This window comes from Trachemys scripta, chromosome 1 (genome assembly GCF_013100865.1).
Source record: "Trachemys scripta elegans isolate TJP31775 chromosome 1, CAS_Tse_1.0, whole genome shotgun sequence".
In the NCBI taxonomy this organism is placed as follows: Eukaryota; Metazoa; Chordata; order Testudines; family Emydidae; genus Trachemys; species Trachemys scripta.
The window spans coordinates 238,536,154-238,555,421 of NC_048298.1; the positions used below are offsets into that span (position 1 = coordinate 238,536,154).

At 42.1% G+C, this 19,268-nt stretch overlaps 1 protein-coding gene across 3 annotated transcripts in view; it reads right to left on the bottom strand.

Annotated features, from left to right (window-relative positions):
- The window catches only part of MCF2L (MCF.2 cell line derived transforming sequence like), a 266,086-nt gene that overhangs the window by 43,154 nt on the left and 203,664 nt on the right, over positions 1–19,268 (bottom strand). For all 3 annotated transcript variants that reach the window (XM_034758135.1, XM_034758134.1, XM_034758136.1), the window contains exons 6-7: positions 3,316–3,435; positions 1,897–2,013 (exon numbers count right to left, since the gene is read on the bottom strand). In XM_034758135.1, the coding sequence (XP_034614026.1) occupies positions 1,897–2,013; positions 3,316–3,435 (237 nt within the window). The remainder of the gene's footprint in view (positions 1–1,896; positions 2,014–3,315; positions 3,436–19,268) is intronic.

The window sequence follows — 19,268 nt, forward strand, 5'->3', positions numbered from 1 at the left end:
CTTGTGCATTTGATGGAGCTGCAAACTTCTCTGGAAGACATGGTGGAGTACAATCTTTGCTCAGAGAAAAGTATAACCCTAATCTCTCCTACACACACTGCAGAGGCCATCTACTCCAACTAGCGCTAGTACAAGCCTGCAGACTCTTCAAAAGACATTTAAAAAGCTATAAATTTAATGTCTTCATTATATTCTTTTTTCAGCAAGAGTCCAAAAAGACTAAGTATCTTGGAAAATATAGACGATACACTGGGACTGAAGTTCAAATTAGTCCAACCTGGGAAAACCCTCTGGCTTTCTCATGGGCGATCCTTGGCTATTTTCTTAAAATTACTCCAGCCATTATTACTGATTTTGGAAAGTATCTATCAAGATGGGATGGATCTAAGTAGTGAGGCTGGTGGATTACTTTTGCTACTACGTTCAGAGAAGACTATTGCCATTCTCTCTCTTGTAAGTCTATTGCTGAAACCATTTGGGTCATGAAACAATGCCATCCAGGCATCTGCTACAACAATAATAGATCTTTCTCCAGCAATAGAAGCTACACTTGGATCAATCAGAGAGCTATCCATTGAAAAAGTACTAGAAGAAGCAAAGACTTCAGTCCAGAAGTTGATTAATGGAGGCATTTATATTGAATCCTTAACTGAAGAGGACAAGAAGTGTTTAAGACAAGTGAAAAAGTACACAGACTTGATTCTTAAAAATCTATAACAGCGACTTCTAGATTCTACTCAACCTCTACGTAGCTTTTACAGATCCCTGTCCTATAAAACACTGACAGTTGAGTAAAGTGAGGCACTACCAGCAATGGGGCTGCCATGTGCTCAGGACAGAATAGAGAAATTGAAAACAGAGTGGAATATCATACGACGAATGAATGAAGATTTGACTTCAACTTCTTTTTTATCATCACTAGTGGCTCGACTCAATCTTTATGCTATGTTTCCTGGGATGAAAGAAGTAGGAATTCATCTCTTGCTACTCTCAGTCACAGCAGTTACAGTTGAATGTTCTTTTTCATCATTGAATAGAATTGTGTGTTCTGAAAGAAGTCGCCTTCTGCCTGATCATGTGGACTGAACTAATGAGCATACGAATTGAAGGAATGGAAGTACTGGACATACGAGAAGCCACCAAAGATGAATGCGTTGTGTTCAAGAGGTTAATTAACAGAGTTGTGCAAAATTATAACAAGAAACCAAGAAGGATGTAGATGTCATACTTCATAGAATGCTTGAGTAGCCAACTTTAATTTGTGTGATGATTTCAAAACATGAGTTAAATCTAATAAAATAGTCATGAAACAGTTTTCAGTTTTTACTATGGTGCCATATAGCCCACCTTCACCCTCACAGTCTCACTCCCCATCGGCACTGACACCCCCCATCCCCTGTAAATTCGACTCCCCCCCCCAATTTCAATTCCTAGGGAAAACACTGCCCCCAACCATAGTAAAATGCAAACTTTAGACTACAACTAAAAAGGTTGGCTTGAAAAAGTTTGTTTTCAAGAATATTTTGCTAGCAAGAGTTGTAAATAAAACACCTTCACCCATTAGCTTCTTAACTGCATATTTTCTCTATGCTTACATCAGATGTATTTGCCACACATTTTTATAACCTGGAGTCATTTTTTAACTTGAGCTTTTCCCCCTCTCTTGTAACAATACCCACCCAGCCCCCAAACAACAATATTCCTTTGCTCCAAAACCCTAAGAAAACCACTCCCAAAGTTATTACTTGTTATTTCTCGAAGATGATTAAGTTCCACTGAGATCATCTCCTCACTCGGTTGATGTCAGCTTGCATTAATTAGAATGTATTTTATAAATGACAGTATAACACAGAAGGGCCCATTAAACTGCGAAAAATAAAAACAACTAAGGCTTACAGTGCGGTGCGAGAGCCATCTGTTATGGCAATAATCCAGAGTGCCACCAAGGTCTTCTGTTAGCTGTGTTTTGTCAACATAACCATGCAATTCTGTTACTGAGCCCAGCATTATGATCTGCAACCATAAAGAAGTAGAATTAATATGACCATATAAATGACAAGACTCATATTAGGAATTTTGGGGCAAATCCTGCCGTCTTTACTCAGGAGATTGAAATCAAAGGAAGAAGCATAGGATGGATTTGTTCCCTTCATATATACAACAGCACACCAACTCAATAGTAGTTTATGCTGGAAGATGTTACAAATGTAATGACTGCAGACATAACCACCAGCATTTTATTCAGGCTGAATAGCATGTGTTAAGTAAGGCATGTGTACTGTATAACATACAATCTTTGCTTTTGGCACACTACATATGGCTATTTTCTGAAAGCTATGGTATTCGGTTAATTCACGTCATACCAAGGACATCATAGGCATGTGGCTTAACTTGAGTGGAAAGGGAGAGCGAGAAATTACAGCATGCAACTGGAGTTTTGAATGTTCGCTTTAGTTTCCAATTATAATCCAGTTTTTGACTTTGAGGAAGATGTCCCCCTAGTTAGGGTAAAAAGAGTCATCACCTATACAAAAGAGGTGTTTAAGAAAGTCATCACAGTCATACGACAAATCGTCCAGTGATACTATATTATGGACCAGATGTAAAAAATCCAGGCTCCACTTTTCAGGAAAATACTATTATGAGTGCAAATTTTCACCCACTATTTTCAGTGGCTATAAACTGATGTAGCTTAGACAGCTTTGGTATCTACTTTATGATTGCATTCAGGTACTTGGACAGTTAAGTAACATTAATTGTTCCCACAAATAATCATGGACAAGAAAACAATGGAGGTTGGGTTGAAAAATCAGACCCTGTAGTTGTGTATCATTAAAAATGACATTACATGTAAGTTGTTTTAGTTAGGAGAAACAGGAGTGTTAGCCAACAAATGATATTCAGTAATACGAGTTTGAAAACAGCTGGGAATGAAATCCTCCTCCTTCTGCTCAATAATGTAAACATACAAGATCTGCCACTACACAATAGATATACATGAACAAAATAGCCTTTTAAAAGTACATACACTATATTTTATATAACAAAGCTGTACATTTATAAATGTTAATATTAACTCTAGGGTTTAGCTAAGTGCTTGATATTAGATTACTCATTTTATGTTTACTCACATATTAAAATACTCTTATTTGTCTAAAAAGACTCCCTGGGAACAAAATACCAACATGGAACAGCACAGACAAATTGTTAAAGTAACATGTAAGCATTTCCTTTCCATTTGCTAATGTGCACATTGTCCAGATTAAGTACCTTAACAGATCACTGCTAATATAGTTGAGGCAAAGAAATACTTACAGGTACCTTCATTTTAAATTCATCTCTGTTGAATTTGAAAACGAGGTCTGAGAGAGTTCGGTGGATAAATCCTGTTGGGCGCAGAACAAGGACCAGCTGCAGGTTTCCTGGGAAAGATGCCTGTAAGGATCATTAAACAGATGTGTCCCATTAATTTCTGTATCACTGGGTTCTATAAATATATCTTTAGACTATATGCAACCCATGCTAAACCATTCCTGAATGTACCAAAGGCCTACGTAAATGTTTCACTGAATAAAAACTCAACAAGGCCTGTAATCAGAACATTTTAAAACCCACTCATCTATGAGAATTAGGATTTAACTATTTTCCACCTTGGACTGTGAAGTGTTTGGATGATGAATTATACTGTCCAGAGCAATTATTACTGCTATGTAGTTGAAATAAATGTTATAGTTCAAAGACAGTAGATTGGAGGCTTATTAAAACTTACAGGTGTAGTTCTTTTACAGTTATCTTTTTCCATTGCCATCTGAATGCATTATGATTATATTTTCTGGTCTGTTTGTATACCTTGTCTATTACTAGCCATGTGAACTATTACCACCATAATTGACTCTCTCAGGCATTAGCTTAAAGAGACCACCACAGCCAGTCTATCTGAAACAATGCTATCAAGATAATTTTTGTCTCCTGCTGCTTAGACTAAGTCACTCCACATTCAAAACTGTCCAGTAGTTTCCCCTCTCCTTCTGCATTAAGTGCAAGCTCTGTACAACTATACTTTTGCCTACATATTTGCTCTCATCTCCACTTGCCTCCATTTCTCCTATCTGTACACTCCCTTTCCCACCTGTAAATGACACTCTGCATAGCAGGGAGGGCATCAGTTGAGAGGTAGTAGTTGAAGGAATATGTAGATTTTTCTACGTGAAGTGGGAACATTGGCCAACTGCTACTGTAAACAATGCTGGACAGGTGCCTGCTGTTCCTCTTTATCTGAGTTCATGTCATTACTAGCTAGATAACTGCACTCTTTTTATGCCTTTTTCAGAAAGTCCTGGTGACTTGCAGAGACAAGGACATGACATAAGAGACATTCTTAAAACACATTTTAACTTTGCGAACTAGCCAACTTTTGAATGAGCAAAGGCAAAAGGACAGAAAAAAACCCACGTCACTCCAATCCAGCAGCATATTTGTTATGAAGTCCACTGTGTAGTAAGTAGATATACCAAACCACACAGTGCTTTCTTAATAGTGCTCCATGCCAACTTATTAAGAAGATAAACCATGGATTAATTTAATGTGTGGTTACTATGGGTTAATGTTCATTTATTGTACAAGTGTCAAATTCTTCACAATGTAAGAGAGAGGGGAGAAAAAATATAGAACAACTTTACTTAAAAAGTTAACATTTTATACTCAGAGGACACAGCTATGGATTTCCAGGTCAGGAAATGAGAAAATTGGTAGAAAGATTCCTACAATATGCAGGAAAATAATTACTGTAAATTCTTTTTCATATGACACTAACAAATCCTTGGCCACCCAGGCTATTATTATTCATGCTGTGATAGTACCCGCAACATGATATGTCTTCTCCACACACACATTAAGACAGAGTCTCTGTCCCAAACAGCTCACAACTTAGGACTTCACGGTTATCACTATGGTGCCTGCTGCGGCCATTTGGAACATCACACCAGCACCATGGACAGACCTTGGAGCACCGGACTCTAAAAGCACACCCCTCTACCGACTGAATTGCCATTAGCTATTAGCAGTAAAGGAACTGACATAGTGGAACAGTTTGAATGCCATTCAGTAGATGGCAATGGTACACAGACATATCAATCAATTCACTGCAATACCCGTAAACAGCAGCATCACGTATTAACATCCTTACAGGCAGTATTGATCCATGAAGTGAGTCATTCCAGAAATAATGTCACCCTCCCATAGATAGGTTGGATATTTGTAGGATAGCCATGCGTGTGAAAGAAAGATCTCATATCTTCCTCTGCTGTCCATCACTAAGTGTCAGAAGAAGGTTCCTGAAACTTCATCAGTTCAATATTTCCATCAGTTCTGTCATTTAGGAAGATAAATTTTCCTGGAACCACGTCTCTTTCTAGCTATTGATGCAGTGAAATTACTGCAGCCAAGATGTGCTGTCAATATCAGAGCACTAATGGAAGGTAAACATTGCCAAAAAAGTCAGCCTTCACAATATATAAACGTTTGACCTCAGAGGATCTAAATATTCACATCCATGTGTAACTGACGTAATACTTCCTCACATAAAGTATATTCCATGACCAGAACCCCTTTGGTGTGCAGGTGACTGAAACCATCTCGTACGTGTATACACTATTTACAATGGTGTTAAGAAATATTTGTGTAATAATAAATAATAATAATTTATATAGTGCCTCTCCTACAATGCTTCCCAAACTATATACTACCTCTACCACCACTGAAATGTAGCTACCTGTGGGGTGGAAGACAGCAGCTAGCTATTCTTATTATTTAAATTATGGTAGAGCTCAAAGGCCCCAATCAGAATTGGTGGCCCATTATGTGGGGTGCTGAACAAATACATAGGAAGAGACAGTTCCTGCCCTGAAAACGTACAATCTAATATGAAATAAGATGAAACGAAGAAGTCTTATAAACCACAGGAAGGAAGGAGGACAAGGGCAATGAATGTAAGATTATGTGGCTACACAGAGTTCATCCTGAGCAACAGCTAACCTATCTTCTACCCATAGTTATAAATAAAAATAAAATTAGCTATCACCTGCTGAACAACCTAGTCATCACTGATACATTGTGGATATTACAACAGAAGTGGGTCTGATGGAGGGATTTAAATGAAGAGAACGTAGTGACCTTACAGATTTGCTCAGGGCATAAAACTTTGCACATCGATGATAGGAGAGGACATTTTGGCATGTGACAACTTTAAAAAAAAAAAAAAGTGCCATGGAATATTTAGCGCCTGCACAAAATGGACAGGAACTGTTTTCAAGGTCTCATTTGAAGCACAACAAAATGCATAGTACTCAGTTTATCTGTCTTGTATGTCTGAAAACTGACTCGACCTGCTAAGAATTTAACTAGCAATTCCAGGGAGCGTAGGTTTCCCAAACCGAGGGCCTGACCCCATCCCATTGTGCTTCCATTCAGGTCAATGGCAAAGCTCCCTTTGAGTTCAGTGGGAGCAGAATCAGACCCAAAGTCAACTGGAGTTTTACCACTGACTTCAGTGGAAGCAGTATTGGCTCCTGATGCCTAACCACTAAGCAAACCTCAGCAGCAGTAAAACAAGTTAATACACAGAATGTTCAAGAATTTACTGTATGTACTTCTCAACACCACAGAAGGCAATACGGCATTCCGACTGTATGATATCCATTTTTATGGCGCTCAAGCAGAATGCTACAAACCATGAAATGAGGTTGCACTGAATAGTATTTCAAACAGTTGAATTAGGTACTTAATGTTCTGTAACTAATGTTCATTGTTACTAATAGTCTCTTTACTTAACCCACACTACAGTGGCCTTCTCATAGAAACAGGGTTTTTTTATTAGATGGTTTTATTGATCCAAGTGATGTTTCTTGAAGGTAGTATAGTAACTCCTCACTTAAAGTTGTCCCGGTTAATGTTGTTTTGTTGCTGATCAATTAGAGAAAACATGCTTGTTTAAAGTTGTGCAATGCTCTTTTATAACGTTGTTTGGCAGCCGCCTGCTTTGTCCATTGCTTGCAGAAAGAGCAGACCGTTGGAGCTAGCTGGTGGGGGCTTGGAACCAGGGTGGACCAGCAGCCCCCCATCAGCTCCCCTAAGATCCTTGTGCAGCTGCCTCCCAGCAGGCTATCAATTAACAGGCAGTTCAGCTGTCCCTCCCCCTACTGCCATGTGCTGCTCCTGTCCTCGGCCTTGGAACTGCTTCTGGGAGCCTCCTGCTTGCTGTATAAGGGGGAAGAGAAGGGCTAATGTCAGGGTGTCCCCCTTCCCCCTGCTCCCCCGCTTACCTCATCTCCATAGAGCAGGGGGGAGACATGACAGGGCTCAGGACAGAGGGAGCTTGCTGGCAGCACGGGCTGTCTCAACTTGCTGATCTACTTAAAAAGGCAGTGTATTTAGAGCGGGGTCAGCATACTTAAAGGGGCAATGCACATCTCTCTCACACACACAGGTGAGAGTGTCTGCCATGCTGTCTCCCCTCCCTCCATTTGTGCTGCTTTGTAGAGTGTGAGGCTACATTAACAATGTGTTAACCCTTGAGGGCTCAGCAGTTCTAGTTCATCATTTAGCAGTAAGGCATTCCCTGGGAAATATCCCTCCCTCTGACTTCACCACTTCAACCAAGCTTCACAATCATCATTGCTGTGTACAGTATTAAATTGTTTGTTTAAAACTTATACTGTATGTATATAATATAGTCTTCTGTCTGGTGAAAAAAAATTTCCCTGGAACTTAACTCCCCCTATTTATATTCATTCTTATGGGGAAATTGGATTCGCTTAACATCGTTTGGCTTAAAGTCACATTTTTCAAGAACATAACTACAACGTTAAGCGAGGAGTTACTGTACAGTTTCAGTACATGGGAATCTGCAATTTCTTGCAAGGTATTCTCACACCTATTACCCACAGCTATCAATAAGGAAAAAGAAAAAGAAACCCTAAATAACCAGGAATAATTTCCACAAATAGTATCTGCCAAGTCTAAAATCTTTAATTAACCTATTTAACATTTCCCCCTAAAACGTTATTTCAGGAAGTACACTCTGCAGCCCTTTTAGAGGGGGACAATTCAGTTTAGGATCAAACTTCAGGGTTTGTAATTTCTGAAGTGCATTACAGAACCAAATAATTGATTTTATTTCATTAAATTAAAAATAATTCAGAGTGAGAACAGTTTTTGTTTTTAAAATTTAAAAACATTCCCTGCACTGTTGTGAACATTATGCTAGCATTGGAGAACCGAAAGTTGAAAGTACCTACAAGCATAAGTGGTAATGACCAGCCTAATTTTATTGTCCAAGCAGAGCGAAATTCCCGAAGGAAACAAATAGCATAACACGATGAAAAGAAAGATACCGATTTTAAATTATTTCTCTTTAATAATCTGTTCTGTATAAAGTTAACTTTATAAAATATCTTGAGGAAGAGGTCTGTGTGTAGCTTGAAAGCTTGTCTCTCTCGCCAACAGAAGCTGGTCCAATAAAAGATATTACCTTACTCTACGACTAAATCATGACAGAATCTCTTTCATCTCTCACGTTTAACATTCACCATCTTCACACAGTGGCTCCTCACTTCTGACTAGGATGGCAATTTTGGACTCCTCCAAAATCCACGTTTGTGCTCTACATTGTGTAGGCTAACAAAGACGTTTCTGAGTGGCTCTGATCTTTGGGTCTGTCTGCCTACACCGCAGCTAGAACCATGCCTCCCAGCCGAGGTGAACACACTTGTGCTAGCAGAGCTTGAGCTAGCATGCCAAAAATAGCAGTGTAGACATTGTGGCTTGTGCTTTCAAGCTTAGGGGGTCAGATGGGCTCCAGCCCAAGTTGCAGGGTCCATACTGCTATTTTTAGCACGCTAGATCGAGCCTCGCTAGCGTGGGTCTGTCTAACAGAGCGGGAAGGCTCGCTCCCAGCTGCAATGTTGATGTACCCCTACAGGCTACAATAAAGCAGCTTATACTGGCTTAGGCGAATCCTAAATCTATTCCATGATTTACATTCTCTCCTATTACCACAGTAAACAGCTGCTACACCACTGGACCAGCCCACTCCCTGTAGTATTTATATGCACAGTGAAGCCAAAAAGAAGGTTTTGAAGGGAAATCATACTGAAAAGGATGCCAACTTTCTTGATAAGTAAAAGATGAAGGGAATCTCCTCTTGTATGTCTGAGTCGTTGCTAGATCCTGCCACAGTTATGAAGCTGTTAAAAAAGTGGCAATTTGTAACACTGAATCAATACAAACACATTAGATACACTCGCAGAATGTACATAAACACACACACGCGCAAGTTAAAGCTCAATTATACAGAGGTCTCATGAGGCCCACACGCCACCTTTGGATAACCTCGATGGTCATCAGTTTTTCAGTTTATGCAAAATCCTTAAAAAAAAAAAATCATACTTCTGACTGAAATGTTCGTCATCTATGATGGTCAGAAATAACTCCTAAGATGACTAGAACTGAAAGAGAGCAGAGAAAAAATACTTTCTCTACGGTTGTTTGACAGCACTTTGTACAGAGCCAGATTAACTATTACTCTTGTATAGTTAGGTGGGTCCCAATCTTGCAAGCAGATTCCATGCAGGTGGCTGTGGTGGGCTCTTTTTTTTTTTTTTTTTTAAACCTAGAGAATCTATCAATAGACTCTCAGGGTTGGAAGGGACCTCTGGAGGTCATCTAGTCCAACCCCCTGCTCAAAGCAGGGCCAATCCCCAACTAAATCCCCAAATGGCTCCCTCAAGGATTGAACTCACAACCCTGGGCTTAACAGGCCAATGCTCAAACCACTGAGCTATCCCTCCCCCCCATTGGCTTCAATGGTGGGGTCATCCGCATGGAGCCTTAGTTAGTTTCAGCTTGTGTTTGTATGAGCTTTTCATATAGCAGGGGAGAGAAAAAAAATATTGCAAAACCACACAAACTGGCCGAGGGATTCAGTGGTCAGCACAGCCCCTGACGCTACTCCTAGGCCTAGTCTTCACTTACCGGCTGGTCCGGAGGCACGCCATCGATGTTCTGGGATCGATTTATCGCGTCTGGTTAAGACGCGATAAATCGATCCCGGATCGATCCCGGAAGTGCTCACAATCGACGCCGGTACTCCAGCTCGCCGAGAGGAGTACGCGGCGTCGACGGGGGGAGACTTCCGGCCGCGTCTGGACCGCGGTAAGTCCGGAGTAAGGTACTTCGAATTCAGCTACGTTATTAACGTAGCTGAATTTGCGTACCTTAGTCCGAAGTCCGGACTAAGTGTAGACCAGCCCTTAGTCCCACTGGATAATCTATTCCATTTGTTCATTTAAACACACCCCTCCATCTCTCTACCTTATTGTGCATCTATAGATTCCTGGCTTTGACACCATCCATGTCCAGTCCAATGGAGAACAGCATGGCCTTTCAGATTTGGGGAAATTTCTTTACATACAGTACACCCACTAAATCAGAGCCTGCCAGTAAATGACGTGACGGGAAGCTTCCCACTATGCTCCAATTTGTGGAAAGCGAAAGTACCTACAAACAAAAATCAAATCCAGCTATGTTTAAAGCAGAATTTAAAGTGGATAAATGTATATATAATCTTAATGATAGCTTGGCAGGTTATTGAAATGCAAGCTTCCTGTGGCACCAAAACTCACCCTAGGATTAAGAAGCTCTGGTGGAGGGTTGATAAAGAAGCATTCTATGCTTCATTACTATGCTGGATACTAAGATGATGAGCAACTGTAGAATGGGTATAGTAACCATCACCTGGGAAGAGCAGAATTTCTACTTTCTATAGCTGACAAGTTCACAGTTCATCAATCCATCTTTTCCCCAAGGAACTACAGTACAACTCGATCTGCTGCCCAAGAGCTCAAAAAGTCTCATGCTGCCACTGCTTTTCTTTGTTCTACTCTGACTGACAATTGGCTAATCCAAAAGACAGTTTTTAAGACTTCACACTTTTCAGCTGAATAAATAACTGCATTCAGAGATGACATCTGACAAGTATGTGAACCATCAAAATGAGAGAGGGCTAGAAACCGACTAGTATCACACATTTCACATGACAAGGTCAGATCCATATTTTAGATATTTAAAATATTTGGACTAGAATGAGTAGTCGTGAAATCTCATTTTATGTACAGTACCTCAATATATCTACATTTCCCTGTAATAACCCAAAATGTTCTGCAATTTCATTCCTTCTACATTTACCTGTATATAGCAACTCAGAAGACATTGTATGCCAGAATTCCTGTATATAAAGCAGCAAGCAGGTACTTCGGTCGAAACTACATTAACAGTGTAAATTGCCAGAATCACCCAACATGGTTTAATGGCAGATTCCTGCACAAGATGAGCTCTCTTATATGGGCTTATTGTCGGGAAGTTTGAGTTACATGAGCTTAGAGGAATATCTTTAATTTGAAATTCTAGTCAGTTTAAAAAACATAAGTAAAAGTAGTTCTAGGCACCAGGTCTGTCCTCAAGTTTCCCTGATAATGCTTGTAGCTTTACAACCCCATTCAAAAAGTATTTTTCTCTCCTCTTTGTGTGTGTTAAAAACCCATGGAATAAAAGAGAAAACTGACTGACTACATCAGGGAAATCGTGAAAATGTCTATACACAAAATGCTGTTAAATTCACAATGTAAACAAACAAACAAAATAGTTAAATTGAGAGAAGTGTAATTAACAATTTTTTTTATCTTATCTTTAAAAAAAACCCTAAGTTTTCCACAATCAGAAATATCTCAGATATAGAACAATATACAGACAGAAAATGAACATAATTGTATTCTTTGTTGCTGACACAATCACTGCCACTCCTAAGATATCACAATGCCTATAAAATATCAGCTGCTGAATGGAGAGCAGCTGGTTTAAACTCAATCCATGCAAGCCCAAAGTGATGGTGGTTGGTTGGGGGACATACTGTGAAGAACTAGCTGGAACATTTTCCCCCAACTCTCAGTCCCATGAAGTCATACAGCCCCCACTCATCAAAATGGTTCAACAGAACACGTCCTGTTTGACTCATCACTAAGCTTGTATGACTATGTAACATTAGTTACTAAAAATCATCATCTTTTATCCCCAGCTCACTAGGAAATTTCACTCCCTCTGGACCAGGTCTTGGCCACAGAGATCAATATCTAGATTACTATAATTCACTGTATCTGAAGCTGACTGTAAAAACAATACAAAGGCTCTAGATAGTACATGTGACTGCCAGGTTCGTCAATGTTTTTTTAGGCTGTGGTCAGCACATCAGATCCATGCTCTAGTCCAGGGATTGGAAACGTTTGGCATGCGGCTCGCCAGGGTAAGCCCCCTGGCGAGCCGGGCTGATTTGTTAACCTGCCGCGTCCACAGGTTCGGACGATCACGGCTCCCACTGCCCGGGGTTTGCTGTCCCAGGCCAATGGGGGCTACAGGAAGTGGCGCAGGCTGAGGGATGTGCTGGCCACTGCTTCCCGCCGCCCCCATTGGCCTGGAGCCGCGAACCTCATCCAGTGGGAGCCACGATTGGCTGAACCTGTGGACGCGGCAGGTAAACAAACCAGCCCAGCCCGCCAGGGTGTTTACCCTGGCGAGCCGCGTGCCAAAGGTTGCCGATCCCTGCTCTAGTCCCTCCACTGGTCACCAGTCCACTTCTGCTGCCAGTTTAAGGCCTGAGTCCTAATCTTCAAAGCAATTAATGGATCAAGCCCCAGTTACATGAGAGGCTGAGCTATGAGCCACTAAGAGACCTGCACTCCTACAGGACAATGCAGCTCACAGAGACCAATATGAAGCGCATAAGAAGTGGATACAAACCATTCTTAGTCAAGGGGAACCAGACATGCAACAAACTTCCAGAGCAGATTCAATGAATCCAGACTCTGGTCACCTTTAGGAAATGCTGCAAAGCTTTACTATTTGATAACGCTTTTCTATCATAAACAGAGGGTACACACATCATCAGTCACTCCCTCCAACCCATCAAACAACAAAAATTAAAAAAAACCTACCCCAAGTTATATTCTTATAAACTGAAGGAGAGCCAGAGAACTGAGAAGTCCATTAGGGACTTCACCTCTGCTAACAGACTTTTGGAGGAAGACACCTCAGATATGCGGCTTATGGATGGCAGTATAAAACCCTAAAATAAGATAGGAAAAGAGAGATCCACTTTTCAACTCTGGTGTCAGGGCCTCTCTTTTCTGAGATTCATTGATAATCTCTTCTCTCAACAGTGACTATCCAGGGGTGTTATATAAAACTCCACAGGTGAAATCTTTTGCTCCTAATTAAATCCTCAGTCAGAAGTCTTGCCTTGTTTGCACAATCCTATCCAACTGCTCAGGTTGTGAGAGTAGGATAGTTAAACAGGGCTGTGATGGGGGTGTTCACTCCATACTACCCTGAAGGGGTTAAGGTAGCTCAGAAGGAGCTAATTAACCCAGTAGGCTTCACCTGGGGAGAGATTTAGGCTTGATTGACAAGTCCTAACTGGAGTTGGAGCCCACTGGGACAGAAGTAGGAGAGGGCTTGTGTAAAGCCAGGAAGTGAGAGCAGAAGGGGGCTGTAGTGGGAAGGTCTGCAGTCACTCTCTGGGCCTAGTGAGGAGAAAAGGAGGAAACCCAGAGGTGGAGCAGAAGCCCTGGCATCTTGACCTTGAGGGAAGGGTTTACCTAGATGGGTGGTGTAGAAGAAAGCTTGTGGAGGGCAGAGTAGGAAGAGGCTCCAGGGAAACAGGAGCAAAGGTTGAGATGGTGCAGACCTTGGTTGCTGATAGTAGGGTCCCTGGGTTGGAACCTAGATTACCAGGTGAGCCCAGGTTCTCCTACCAGCCACTAGGAAAGTGGCACAGTTGTGACATGGCACCCAGACAGCTAGTCCAGGAAGACTTTGTTACCTCAGAAGGAAGAACTGTATAGTGACCTGGCCAGAGGGCCAAGCCATGAAGAGGAAGCACTGTGACTCCTAGAGAGCAAGAGGGGGCTGAGGTACAATCTGAGAGAATACCCGGCAGAGCTAATTCCCAGATGCACCCATGAGATGATGCCTGAGCAGGAAGAGTGCCCCATTACAAATTGATGGATAATGGGGGCATGAAGGTCGCCCCAACACAAGGGGAATGTGAAGGCCTGTAGCAGGAAAAGGAGACTATGTAGCCCACCATGTATGGAGGCCTTCTTTGCAGAGGGCAGATATACTCTCCTGAGCCGGACCCCAGAGTTGAGGCTTCCACTGAAGGTGATTGACAACAGAGAGGATCAAGGCCCTACTTTATACAGGTTGTCAAACATACAGCTAAAGGTAACATAAAATCCTTCCTGAGCGGCTATACTGAATCTTTATCTGCAAGGGGTTAAGAAGCTCAAATAACCTGGTTGGCACATGACCAAAAGGGCCAATAAGGAAAGAAGATACTTTCAAATCTGGGGGGAAGGTTTTGTTTGTGCTCTGTTTGTTCCCTCTCTGGACGGAGAGAGAGAGACCAGTCAGGAAAAACAGCTCCTGAAAACATACCTGAAATGAGCATATAAAAGATTACAAAAATTGTAAGTAAGGGCAAGGAAATGTGTTAGATTATCTTTTGTTTTAGCTTGTGAATTTTCCCTATGCTAAGAGGGAGTTTTATTCCTGCTTTTTACTCTGAAGCTAAGCCTACAGGGGAATCCTCTGTGTTAAATCTTTTTATTACCCTGTAAAGTTACCTTCCATCGTAATTTTTTCAGGTGTGATTCTTTTACTTTTTTTTTTTATATAAATAAATTTATTCTTTTAAGAACCTAATTGATTTTCAGTGTCCAAAAAACCCAGGGGTTTGGTCTGTGCTCACATTGTAATCAATTGGTTAGTATATTATTCTCAAGCCTCCCCAGGAAAGGGGGTGGAGAGGCTTGGGGGAATATTTTGGGGGGGAATAGGGACTCCAAGTGGTCCTTTTCCTGAATTTTTGTCTAAATCACTTGGTGGTGGCAGCAATACCGTCCAAGGACAAGTAAAGGATTTGTGCCTTGGGGAAAGTTTTTAAGCTAAACTGGTAGAAATAAGCTTAGGGGTCTTTCATGCGGGTCCCCACATCTGTATCCCAGAGTGGAGAGGGAACCCTGACACAGGTCCTGGAGAATCAATAGAGACAATGGGAAGCACTGGTATACCTACACGGTTATTTGGCAAAGTTAGCTTACAATCCTCCGGGAAGTGAGCAGGGATCAGAGAGGAGGGAAATGGAAAAGTGTTTCCAGTGCCAGGAGTCCAGAAGCTGGCCAAGGCAGTGCTAAGCCTGTGGCCAGCGGGAACACATAAAAATAGAGTGCCTCTACTGGTATGGAGACAAGAAGCCCTACCCTGAAGGTATATAAAATCATGAGTGATGTGGAGAAAGTGGATAAGGAAAAGTGATTTACTTATTCCCATAATACAAGAACTAGGAGTCACTAAATGAAATTAATAGGCAGCAGGTTTAAAACAAATACAAGGAAGTTCTTCTTCACGCAGCGCACAGTCAACTTGTGGAACTCCTTACCTGAGGAGGTTGTGAAGGCTAGGACTATAACAGCGTTTAAAAGAGAACTGGATAAATTCATGGTGGTTAAGTCCAGGAAGGCAGAAAAGCCCAGAGGCATCCCACCTGTTGAGAGAGCAGGAAGGAGGAGGCGCCTGTTTTTCCTGAGGGGAATCAGGGTAGATGAGGAGACGTCCTCATAACAAACAGAACTGTAGCCCAGGGAAGGGCAAGGTCCTGATTAAGAGCTGGAAGAAAGGGTTAGTGGACCACTGCATGAGCACGGCTGTAATAGAGAAGGCTGACAGGGCAGTGATAACAGAGGGCAAGAGAGAACTGGAGGTGAGAAAGACATCTGCAAAGACCAACCTGAAGAAGGGTGAGGTGAACACTGGGTCCAGTCAGTATATGGGAAGGACTCAGACGCTGAGAGAGAGGGTGCTGAGGGAATCTGCAGAGCAGAGAAGGGGTTACAGGAGAAAATGATAGCCACAGAGCAGACTTTATAAGTAGCAGTACAAGACCTATAGTTTCAGAGGGAAAGATAATGGGACACCATGGAACAGAAGGGCAAACTGCTTCTCTTGGTGGGTGAACTAGAGCAGGAGAGGGATGATCCGTGAGCCCAGCTTCAGCAGATGCAGGGTAGAAAATGTCTGTACCCCCAAGCGTTGCAGTCTTGAGGGGGAACGTACGAGATGAGGTGTTCATCCCACACCACCCCTGACAGGGTTAAGGTGGCTCAGAAGGGACTAATTACAGTATCTCAGAGTTATAGAACCTCAGAGTTACGAATTGACTAGTCAACCACACACCACGCTTGGAACTGGAAGTACACAATTGGGCAGCAGCAGAGACCCTTTCCCCCTCCCCCAAAAAGGAGGCAAATACTGTGTGTTAAACAAAAACTCCCAAAAACAAAGGGAAAGCAGCTTTTTTCTTCTGCATAGTAAAGTTTCAAAGTTGTATTAAGTCAATGTTCAGTTGTAAACTTTTGAAAGAACCACCATCACGTTTTGCTCAGAGTTACGAACATTTCAGAGTTATGAACAACCTCCATTCCTGATGTGTTCACTACCCTGAGGTTCTCCCATAACCCAGTAGGCTTCACCTGGGGAGAGATTTAGGCTTGACTGACAAGTCCTAATTGGAGATGGAGCCCATTGGGACAGAAGTAGGAGAGGGCTTATATAAAGCCAGGAAGTGAGAGCAGAAGGGGGCTGTAGTGGGAAGGTCTGCAGTCACTCTCTGGGCCTAGTGAGGAGAAAAGGAGGAAAGCTAGGGGTGGAACAGAAGTCCTAGCAGCCTGACCTTAAGGGAAGGGTTTACCCAGAGGGGTAGTGTAGAAGAAAGCCTGTGGAGGGCAGAGTAGGAAGAGGCCCAGGAAAACAGCAGCAAAAGTTGAGACGGTACAGACCATGGCTACTTATAGTAGGGTCCCTGGGTTGGAACCCAGAGTAGCAGGTAGACTCAGGTTCTCCTACCAGCCACTAGGAAAGAGGCACAGTCTTGAATCAGAAGACTATCTGGAATGGCACTGGACAGCTGGTCTGGTGAGACTGTGTTACCCTGGAAGGGGAAAACTGTATAGTGGCCTGGTCAGAGGGCCAAGCCATGAAGCGGAAACACTGCAACTCCTAGAGCGCATGAGGAGCTGTATCATGAACTGAGGCTACATCTACACTACAGGGGGGAGTCGATTTAAGATACGCAAATTCAGCTACGTGAATAGCGTAGCTGAATTCGACATATCGCAGCCGACTTACCCCACTGTGAGGACCGCGGCAAAATTGACCTCCGCGGCTTCCTGTCGACGGCGCTTACTCTCACTTCCGCTGGTGGAGTAAGAGCGTCGATTAGGGGATTGATTGTCGCGTCCCGATGGGACTTGATAAATCGATCCCCGAGAGGTCGATTTCTACCCACCGATTCAGGCGGGTAGTGTAGACCTAGCCTGAGAGAAGGAAGGAGGCATCACATTGGGCAGAACTAATCCCCAGACGCAGCCCTGAAAGGACACCCCAGCAGGGAGCGTGCCCTGTTATAAGGGCATTAGCTCTTTGTTTGCCACTGCTAATGCAGAGTCTCTGCACCTGAAACAAAATTTCAGTGGGTCATTAAGTTAATTTTGTTTCATGATTAAATGAATCTATGCGCCACAAACAAAACTTGTGTACTGGAGCAGTCCCAACAAACAAATATAAGTGAGTGCATTTCTTGTTAGCAAAGTGAATTTCTAGTTAGCAGTTGCTAAAATGTTCATAAATGTCTCCCATGATATACACTTGATACTAAACTGCTCAAGATAGTTAAGACCAAAGCAGACTGTGAAGAACGTCAAAAAGATCTCACAAAACTAAGTGATTGGGCAACAAAATCGCAAATAAAATTTAATGTGGATAAATGTAAAGTAATGCACATTGGAAAAAATAACCCCAACTATACATACAATATGATCGGGGCTAATTTAGCTACAACAAGTCAGGAAAAAGATCTCGGAGTCATCGTGGATAGTTCTCTGAAGACGTCTACGCAGTGTGCAGTGGCAGTCAAAAAAATCAAACAGAATGTTAGGGATCATTAAAAAGGGGATAGAGAATAAGACGGAGAATATCTTATTGCCCTTATAGAAATTGATGGTACGCCCACATCTCGAATACTGCGTACAGATGTGATCTCCTCATCTCAAAAAAGATATACTGGCACTAGAAAAGGTTCAGAAAAGGGCAACTAAAATGATTAGGGGTTTGGAACGGGTCCCATATGAGGAGAGATTAAAAAGGCTAGGACTCTTCAGCTTGGAAAAGAGGAGACTAAGGGGGGATATGATAGAGGTATATAAAATCATGAGTGATGTGGAGAAAGTAGATAAGGAAAAGTTATTTACTTATTCCCATAATACAAGAACTAGGGGTCACCAAATGAAATTAATAGGCAGCAGGTTTAAAACAAATACAAGGAAGTTCTTCTTCACGCAGCGCACAGTCAACTTGTGGAACTCCTTACCTGAGGAGGTTGTGAAGGCTAGGACTATAACAGCGTTTAAAAGAGAACTGGATAAATTCATGGTGGTTAAGTCCATTAATGGCTATTAGCCAGGATGGGTAAAGAATGGTGTCCCTAGCCTCTGTTGTCACAGGATGCAGATGGATGGCAGGAGAGAGATCACTTGACCATTGCCTGTTAGGTCCACTCCCTCTGGGGCACCTGGCATTGGCCACTGTTGGTAGACCAGATACTGGGCTAGATAGACCTTTGGTCTGACCTGGTACGGCCGTTCTTATGTTCTTATCCTGTCTAGTCACAATGTCATCTCTATCTAGCCACGACATTTTTATCTGGGATGGTAAAGTGGAATTTTCAAATGTGTTTGGCACTAAAGACAACGGGAGTTTTGTCACTGACATCAACGGAAGCAGCAGGCCAAAGGTGAGCACGTGTGCAACTTCAGCTAAGGAATTGTTGATTTTTTAAAATAGCGCACAGAACAGGACCTAACGAGAGAAGGAAACATTTATGATTCCATTGCAACAGCCTATGCATATTTGCCAGGTTCTGCCTTTAAAGCTTAACTTCCTTCAAGCAAAGACTCCAGCTACCATTGCAGTCGTTGCAATTACAGGTCTCATATGTATCATAGTGAGTAGGTATTCAGGTTCTATGTTGTGTGAAAGACAAAAATTTCCCATTTCTTCAACACATGGAGCACTTCATATGGACCTGGTGCTTAAAACCACAACAT